The sequence below is a fragment of the Penaeus japonicus genome, unplaced genomic scaffold (genome assembly GCF_977035675.1).
Source record: "Penaeus japonicus unplaced genomic scaffold, GWHDUDI00000001_assembly GWHDUDI00000015, whole genome shotgun sequence".
Classification (NCBI taxonomy): Eukaryota; Metazoa; Arthropoda; class Malacostraca; order Decapoda; family Penaeidae; genus Penaeus; species Penaeus japonicus.
This window is the reverse complement of record NW_028234417.1, coordinates 4,526,309-4,536,308: the sequence shown is the minus strand read 5'-3', so window position 1 is coordinate 4,536,308 and position 10,000 is coordinate 4,526,309. Positions and strand designations below refer to the sequence as shown.

The 10,000-nt window shown below is 35.0% G+C and overlaps 1 protein-coding gene across 2 annotated transcripts in view; it reads left to right on the top strand.

The window, feature by feature from the left end:
* The window catches only part of LOC122263594 (transmembrane protein 164), a 17,624-nt gene that overhangs the window by 7,594 nt on the left and 30 nt on the right, over positions 1 to 10,000 (top strand). For both annotated transcript variants that reach the window (XM_043032112.2, XM_043032111.2), the window contains exons 6-8: positions 4,845 to 4,945; positions 5,146 to 5,316; positions 7,496 to 10,000. The exon at positions 7,496 to 10,000 is cut by the window's right edge and continues 30 nt beyond it. In XM_043032112.2, coding sequence (XP_042888046.1) covers positions 4,845 to 4,945; positions 5,146 to 5,316; positions 7,496 to 7,690 — 467 coding nt within the window. In that variant the 3' untranslated portion in view covers positions 7,691 to 10,000. The remainder of the gene's footprint in view (positions 1 to 4,844; positions 4,946 to 5,145; positions 5,317 to 7,495) is intronic.

The following is a 10,000-nucleotide window of genomic DNA, read 5'->3' as shown; positions in this document are numbered from 1 at the left end:
TGTTAATAGGTGGGCAGTAACCACTGGTAAAAGTACTGGCAGTAGTACCACTGGTACTTCTTAAGTACAGCTAATGGTACACCAAATATTTTGGGACCATTAACACTGGAGGTACTGCCAGCAGTTTTGGAGCCATTTTCCTAGTGGTAGTGGTAAGCTCATACTATTTGGTGCATAGATAAGAACGATTTAAGATACCAAAGATTTGCAGTATGTTGCCGTGTTGCCAGTGTAGTATAGTGTAGTTTCTAGTTTTTTTGGTGACAGCACTAAGAAAATATTATGGCCTTAGTAATATTACACAAAGTAATGTTTAATGTTCTGTATGATAATTTCCTAACCAATAGTCACACTGAATGAGTATAGTATGAAGAACTTGTACCAGTTAACCCATTGCGGACGGTGCACCTACCGACCTAACTGCCTCTCAGGACGGGCGGTCTATGACGCTGGCAGCATTTCAAAGGCAGCACAACATGCATGGGCTCACTATCGAAAGATGATGAGAAAAGCAAAGTATCCACAGCTACATTACTACAGTGTTACACACACAGTTGTGACATTGCAAACCATACCCACCGCACTGCTCACTTACTGGTTTGCCACATGACCACAAGACAGTATGATACTGTACAAGTACTGGCAGTACTTTAGTTGAATGGCACTGCTGTTGCACTGCTATTATTATCATTATTATCAGTATTTTAATTTTTTAATGGTTATGCTTATGATCATTAATGTAAGTACTATATTTTTGCAGAGTTGTTTTGGATTTCAATTATATGATATTAAACAAGCTCTGAAATTTAAGTGTTCTGAATATAAAAAGCATATGATGAAGAGGGAAGAGAGATGTGAGTAGTGAAGTAGACAAATTGTTTGGTACTGTTGGCTTAAAGATGATGCAGTTTTAGAGGTTGACTAGGAAAATGTACAATAGGCTGTGCTATTCAAGTAAAGTAAAGGAAAGAAGGGCAGAAAAAGTGGTAAAGTTCATGAAAGGTTAGGAAGAGGTGGAATAAGAGAAGTAAAGAAAGAAAGGAAGAGAAGTGAATGAGGAAAAGGAAACTAAAGTAATACAAGGGGTTTTAGCAGTGAAGATCAGAGCTAAGGAGTAGTAGAGAAGATGTCAAGACTAAAATGAACAAAGACAAAGGAAATGCAAGAGAGGAATCATTACAGTAGAATATTGCAGAAGGAATAAAAGGAAAAGAAAGTGGGCAGAAGGTGTGTTTGCTAAGAGACATTTAGCAAAAGTAAGGAGAGATGGAGTAGCAAAATGCATAAAAAGCCTAACAACCAGTATTATACTGAACATGCTTCTAGGCAGATTAAACACTTATGTAAATGCCTTATCAACAAAACGACAAAAAAAAGCAGGGAACTTACAATTATGGCATAATCATATGTTTTCATGCTCTTCCTTCAACTGGTTTATGTGCGAGCGAACTCGTTCAGTGTGAATCCTCCGCTGAAAGCCCTCACATAGGACGACTAACTCTTGAGGCAAAGAGAAAGTTTGACATAAAGGAGGTGACAGTGTTAATCAGAGTAACCAATGAAAGGTGAATAATGTTATGAATCCTAAATTGCATGAAAACACAAAAACTCCTTTGTGATTAAAGAATGATTGTGATTATTTGCACCTTTAATTTATATATGAATTGATAAGGGATGTTGTTGTTCTTTTGGTGTTTGTTGATTTGTGAATGCCAGAGGAATATATGATTTTTATGAGTTACACTATAATGCTTTTAAATTCCATTGCTTGAAGGGTATGTCTTACATTGGGTATGGATAAAAGCATAATTCAATTATTGTATTTCTAATATGTTAAAAGAAAAAATCTTTAAAATTTATGAACTGTTAATCAATTAATGATTTTTTCATTGGCAGTTTTGCATGGCATTTTTTTCTTATTTTTAATTTCTTCTAATTCTATGCAACGTCTTATATCATGTCAAACCACCAAACTTGTGATCTGTATTCAAGGTTCATAATTTCACTGGCTTTGAATGTTATAATCATCTCAAATATGCATATCCATTTTGCAGTTATTTTTAATTTATTGCTTTAGTTATACTTAATCTGTCTCTAAATAATTATGAAAGCAGTTAAATTAGATAAGCTTAATTGTAAGTTATCCCTCTCACTGGCATTTTGAAATTGTCTTTACATTCAGAATTCACATGTTGAAATTAGGTTAGAATATATGAAAATATTTTGTATTATGAAATGTAACAGGATGAATCCACAAGGCAGTGAGTACCATTGTACAATCATCAGAAGATCAGTATATTGATGTAGATTTTATGATTGAACTATCAAATAGTTTGACTTGGCTTGTGAAATTACTCATTTTTAGTTAACTTTATTTTAATTTTGATTATTCTAACTGCTATTCTATTGGACAAGAGGTATAGCCAATAGTTTTAGGACTATCTTCCTAGCGGTTGCAGTAATTGGTATGTATATATCAGTAAGGGAATTTTGAAATAGGATACTATTTGAAGTCAAAAAGTGTTGTCAGCACTTCCCAATTCTAGTTATCATCCTTATGATTTCCATTTTTATCATATAACCTTACCTACAGGAATTCATAATGTAGGATGATGTTATGTCAATTTATGAATTATCTAATATTGAACATCTAATGTTGCTAGAAAAATATTCCGGAGTTGTTGATTGTGTCCAGTTTTGGAAAGTTAGGTTTCACCATTATTATTGCAATTAGAAGTATTTTCATATGAATTTTCCTTTTAATTAAGTTTGCACCCTATCATTTTACAGTATATGAAAAATATCTTATATTTTCTTGCTCATCAAACAAAGATATGAAGAGAGAGTTTTAAAAAAGATATTGTGCATTTACATGTAATTATAAATACCAGGTTTACTATTTTTTAAGCTATACATATTTCCTTTTTAAACCAACATCCTGTATCCCACAAAATGGGGTGTAAATGTTTGTTGTCCATTTCAGTAGAAAACATGTACCTGCAAAGTCTTTACGATAAGGAAATCGGACAAATCATTCAAATGAGTGAGATCTAAATATGATGATGATTTCTCTCTCTCTCTCTCTCTCTCTCTCTCTCTCTCTCTCTCTCTCTCTCTCTCTCTCTCTCTCTCTCTCTCTCTCTCTCTCTCTCCCTCTCTCTCTCTCTCTCTCCCTCCCTCCCTCCCTCTCCCTCCTCCTCTCTCTCCTCTCTCTCCTCTCTCTCTCTCTCTCTCCCTCTCTCTCTCTCTCTCCTTCTCTCTCTCTCTCTCTCTCTCTCTCTCTCTCTCTCTCTCTCTCTCTCTCTCTCTCTCTCTCTCTCTCTCTCTCTCTCTCTCTCTCTCTCTCTCTCTCTCTCTCTCCTCTCCCTCTTTCTCTCTCTCCTCCTCCTCCTCCTCCTCCTCCTCCTCCTCCTCCTCCTCTAGTGGTTTGAACTAGGAACATGGCCAAAGGGTATTTTATAAGTGATGAAACTTTATTTCTTTAGCCTGTTTCCTGCCTTGGTGGTAAATTTACTGATTTTATTTAGAAATCTTGTGAAAAATTGACACTTGCATATTATTTGAAAAATTAAACAGAATGAATATGAAAATCCCCTTTTTATGAAAAAAAAAATATATATATAAGTGCTAACATTTGCGTGAAGAATTGTGTTAAAGAACAAAAAGAAATTATAATTTTTGATTGCATATTATTGAATGTATTGCTAAAGCATTGTTTTTTGGTTATTTCTGTTTGTATACACACATAAAAATTATATTGCATTTATGACTGCATTCCTAGACATGTCTTTGTATGTATATCACTATTTGGACTACAAGGATTTAGACCATTTAGAGCTGTATATGATTGGCTGTGGGTGAAGTTGCACACATATATTGCATTGGAGAAACAAAATACATCCTTGAAGCTCTTTAAAACAATGTTGTAGCTGTTATGCGGTTGCACAAATGTAAGGCCATTACATTGCTGACAGTGCTTCCATGAAACTAAGCACTTGACACCCTACAAAATGTGGATATTATTATACATCATGCATCAGTATTAATGTAGCACTTTACAGCTATATATTTGAAAAGGATTGCAGTTTAGACTTTCAATACCTGATACAGAACGGTGGTTTCAAGAAGTATAGAAGCATCAATACAAAAGAACACAAAGAAAGAGAATATCTTGTATGATAAGTGGTCACTGATTGAAAGTAAGAAAAGTGTTAATGACAAGCTTTACATAGTGAGATAACTAGTGACATAAATCCACCTTGAACCAAACAGGAAAAATGAAAAATATAATTTGTAATTCTACTTATATATCAGTCTTTTCTTCCAGCTCTTATTATACATTCTCTGCTGCACATTTTTAATTTCTTTACCTTTGTTAGTTTGTATTTAGTAAAGAGATATATGTGGAGATATTTAATGGATTGTCATGAAAGTAGATATATGCAAAATGAAAATAAAAAAATATATGCCCAAAGTCATACCTGCTTTCGTAGTTATCAGTGATAATCACATAATTGGTAGTGTCAAGCTTAGAGAAAGTTTAAAAGAAGTTGAATATGGAATATCAGTTTCAGATGTCTTGGTTTAATAGTAATTGGAGAGGACATTTTTACTGAAGAGGACAAAATGAATGTGAAATTAATCTGAGTAAACACTGAATGATATCTTTCAAATAATTTCTAAAAAGCATCATGTCTTAACAAAGGTTACAATTACTACTGTCAGTTAATGTTTTTTGTTGTATTCATTGAAAGTGACAGGTGGATTTAACCCGACAGTTTTTAATTCTACAAGAGATCCAGAAGACGCACATATTAAATAAAGTCTTCTCTCTCCATTGATAGGCGTGTACACTGTGGAGAGCCCCTGGGACATGAGCTGGACAGTGATGTCTTTAGGGATTCTTCTGATCTATCACTTTTTACCTCTGCAGATCATAGCCATGGTAGGTGGATTTGTTTGATTTAATTGTCTGTGATACTGTCATTGATGAAGGGGAGCGACGACTTTTGATTGCTTACATGTTAACATATAGATTCAGTATGTAGTTTATTCTTATTAATATATAAGAATCTATTTCCTTGGTTCTTGCTTTTCAACACTTCAAAAATCATATGTTCTTATTTTCTTTCCCTTTTCTCTCAGGCTTCTCAGGTCAACTTGAATAACATGCTCTGCCCAGCCATCAGTGATCCCTTCTATGGGCCTAACTATCGCTTGGCAGCCATGGTCCACCAGTCCATTTGTGTGCCTTTAGTCAGCAAGACTTTTTGCATTGTGGCCAACTTCTTCATCACGAAGTTCCCTCCCACAAAGGTTTGTATTCAGTGTTCTCCAATTGATTTGATTTATTGGAGTGCTTAGTGTGTCTTTGTATGTTCATGATATAAAGTTTTTCAATGGGAACAAACTATTTTATAGTCATTGATTTGAATGTTCCTTTCCAATTTTAACATTTACTAGTCTGTTTCACTCTAGTAATACCATCTGGAATGTAGTTAATTTTGTAAGACAGACACCAAGTAATGTGTCTAGGACACTGGGAGTCTATCTCATGCTGCATGCACTGCCACCTGTCAGTGCTGCAAACTTTAGATTTCCTAATAATGTTTTTTGTCAAAATTGATGATTAATTCTACCACCCAGCCCATAGTCTTATGTGTATTATAATAAAATACTCTTACATCATGGCACATCTTATGTCAAATGGTGGAGGGATGTTTATGATTTTTTGTAGTATTATGACACATCTGACTAAAACTGGTGAAGACCTCATCTGCCCCATGAAAAAAATACTGAGGCAGTAGACCCATGTGGGTGTACATTTTATAGACAGGACATGGAGGGGGTATTTATCACATTTTATTAGATGTGTCAAACACAGTTAAAATGATGAATAGCCAACCCTCTATTCCCACATGATACAATGTACAGCAAAGTCATTTTATGTGCGTATGCCCAAAGCACCAGATGAGGGGGAAATTCACTTTTGGTTATTTGTGTCAGATTACTTATTTCATCAATATGGTCCTTGGTATTATATATGAGTTGAAATTAACAAGGCAACTGCTTACAAGCACAAATGAGGCCCTGGATAACTTTCTGGTTACTTTTATATTTGGGTTCATACAATGAATTAGAATCAAGATAGGACGTCAAAATTTTGTAGGATGTCTCGCTAATGGTGTAGGTGTGTTTTGATGAGGAAATATTCCCTAGGCTGAAAAAGGGACACGGTATCTTTAACCCATTCACGCCGGGGCTGTTCCGGCTTTGTGCGGTTGCAATACTGGGGTTCTTGAACGCATAAGCCTAACGCCTCGAGATTCTCGGACGCACAAGCCGCGAGCCTGGGCTGCCCGCTCGCTCTACCTGAGCGCGCGGCTTCCCCTCATAGCTCATCCTGGGCATCTGACACGAAAACCACAATATGTGCTATCACGTCAACCGGCTCCAACAGGCAAATATTATGTAATTTCTCAGCTGGACCTTATCCGCCCCATCTGTAATAATTCCCAAATTTTCATATCTCATCAACAGTAATTCCTTGAATTTGAGAGATTGATTTTGCACATCAAAAAATATTTTTCTTGTGATGGTATTCAAGTGGTTGCTGAGCAGCAAAACAACAAAGTTTAGAATAGTTACCAAAAGTCTTAAATTATTGAGTGGGAGGAGGAGTAGGCTGGAGGCAGGTTGGATAGGGTAGGGAAGAGTGGTGGAAGGTGCCTGTGGAACAGTCAGGTCAAACTTTTTTCGAGAGGCAAGAATATAGCTAAGACAACCCAGGAGGACTAATACCAAGCCCCCCTAAAACCCAACCAGTGTTTTATCCTTGACATAAGTGTCAGCTATTTACCAGACTTGTAGAAGTATGGTATTGGAGCATGATGATTTGGGTTGATAGAGTGAAAATGGTGGTAGACACAGGCAGAAAAAGTGCTAGTGTGATAGTCCCTTTAGCCCTAGTAGACAAATGATTAAGTGTGAATCAGCCTGTCACAAGTTTTCTAAATCCAGTACTGCAGATGAATACATTGCTGAGCACTGGTATTGAAACCATTAAGTGTGATATTGATATATTTGCAGGTAGTATGAATACTATTACTTAGATAAATGTTTCTAAAATTACAACAAAGGCAGCTGATAATGATTATGATATTGGTAAAGGTGATGATGATGATGATGATACTAATAATGATAAATAAGATTATGATTATGATGTAGATGATGGTAATACTAATATAGGTAGTATTAAATAATAGTAATGATAGTTAGAATGATGGTAGTGATATCAATATTAGTAATAATAATTGATATTAGTTATGATATGAAAAAAATATGTTTATATTGATATGGTGACAATGATAAATCATTGTAGGAAATGATAAATGATGATAGGAAATAATCATGATAACGGGAAAAATAATTTTGATGATGATGATCACAATATTGATATTAGTAGTGATAATGAGAATACCCCATAAACCAACAGGTGAAGGACAACCTGGAAACAGATGTAACCATGAGCACCTATGACCAGCACGTTTTGAACCAGGAAGCTGAGAGCAAGCAGCACAAGAACTCGAATGACCAGAACGGGTTGAAGCAACACCTGTCTATACACAGAAGGACTCGCAGTGAGGCAGTCACTGTGACCAACTGGAATGGACACAGTCATCAAGATTAGGATGATAGGTGACTTCTCAGTGGTCGAGTCTGCATGAAGCTGATACTCAGGTCTTATCCATTGTAATAGAGACCTTATCTTACAGTCTTGTTTTAGTTATTAAACAGAGGCACACATTTGAACATGCACACATGGATATATATATGTACAGAGACAACAACAACACACACACACGCACACATACACACACTCAATTTTGATGGTTGATTGATCTAAAGATTCTGGCTTTATATTTATTTGTATTTATGACATCCATTTGCTATATTCAGCATGGATGTTAATGCAATTAACTGTCAAGTGACTTACTCTAGATTGTGCTCAATTGAGGTGAATGATTGTTCATATTAGGAGAGAGTGAAATGAAAATATATATATAATATAAAAAAACTTGGGTTTGTGTGTTGTAATAACAGCATATTTGTGGATGTTTTACTCAGGATTTTGTTCTTTTTCTTTTCTTTTTTTCTTTTTAAGGCAGAAAGGTTCTTAATATGCCTCAATAGGGAGACTTCTCAAAAAGATAAGTTTTCATAATGTCTTCTCACTCCTTATCTTTTAAAGTGTTTCATCACACACTTGTTTTACTCTCTTGCTTCCTTTTTTTTAGAAATTCATATCTTGTATCAGCATTAAAAGCTATGCAAGAAAAAGGAAAAAGAGGTTTTTGTCAGGTTCTTAAGGTGAATGTCATTTATTTGGTATTATTAATATTTTAGGGTTAACTGTGAACCTTGGATATATCTGGGTTATACTGTTATTTTGCAGAATGGAAATGTTTTAGTTTTGTATTTTTGAGTTGGAATTATTCATGTGAAGTAAGTTGAGGTGTGACTGAATGATAAGTGGCAGAGGACTATATTGGAAATAATGTATATCCTATCTTACCCTCTCTCTCTTTCTCTCTGTTATTCCTTTCCTCTCTCCTGTTTTTGGTATTTAGAAAATAAAAATGTATGCATCAAAATATGGAGGAAAAAGTTGATGATTTGAAAAATAAATAATGGATAAGGGATATAGATATCCATATCTGTGATTTTATTAGTTATTTTAAACTACTTAGATATACAATTTTCAAATGCAGAAGAGTAAGTTCAGGTAGATAACTATTTGCAATGTAATTATGATCAGAAATTAAAGAAAAGGAAAAAGATGCATTTTGCTGTCTTAGAAGAGGATGATAGATAAATTACAAGATCATGGAAATAGGAACAGATACGTAATAAAGATGGAAAAAGGGACCATAGAATTATAAAATGCCATTGACAGTTATTCTTTTGGAAGAAATGATTATTATTTTTAGGGAAGAAATGATAATGAGATATAAATGTAGGTTTGCTATTTCCTACCCCTTTTAGGAAATATGTTATCATGAAAAGATGTAGTTAAGTTACACTTTAGATGCTAAAAGGAAAAGTAAAGTTTTCTTTTACTTATTTATTTATGAAAAAGTTGTAGTAGAGATATGAATCAATAGATATAGTTAACCCATTCATGCCGGGGGCATTCCAGCCTTACAAGTTGTAATGCCGGGGCTCTTGAACACATAGGCCTAAATCAATTAAATAATCGACGCCGTATGCTGGCACCCTGCGAACGGGCCTTGAATGCGCGGTACCCATGGTGTACCACCCATCGAGAGAGGGTTAATGATAACATAGGTATATATTTATATATATTATTATGTATATATACTTATGGGCATATGCTTTGTGTGTGTGTGTGCGTGTGTGCGTGTGTGCGTGCGTGCGTGCGTGCATGTGTGTGTGTCTGTGGGCGTGCATGTGCGCATGCTTGTGTGTGTGTACATACATAAATACATCCACACTTGCATATACGCACATATGGATGTATGTATATGTATATGCATTGAATGCATGCTGATGCTCGCATTTGTATGCCAATTTTTTCTGTTAATTTATCTCTTCCTTGTCATTTCTGCCTTCTTTTTTGTGTGGGAGGGGAGGGGGGACTGAGATCACTAGGCATGTAGACTTAATTCTTGGGACTGTTTTTGTAATTCCCTTTGATTTAAAAGTAAGTGGACTCTCAAGAGGCTCAGTTAAAAATAAAGAGTAATGGCAAAACGTCGGCACTTTGGAGCTTCTGAACGCACAAATGATAAGTGAGAGTCCATGAAGTATCTCTTGTAGTATTAGATGTTTTGATTTCATTCCTTATGATTTATTTTTTTGTTAATTATAGAGCAGTACTCACTCAAATACATACACACATACATGACACACTTAAATAGAAAAAAAAAATATGAGTTTACATCATTTGTCAATCTTATTAGCAATGTAAAAGAAAGAA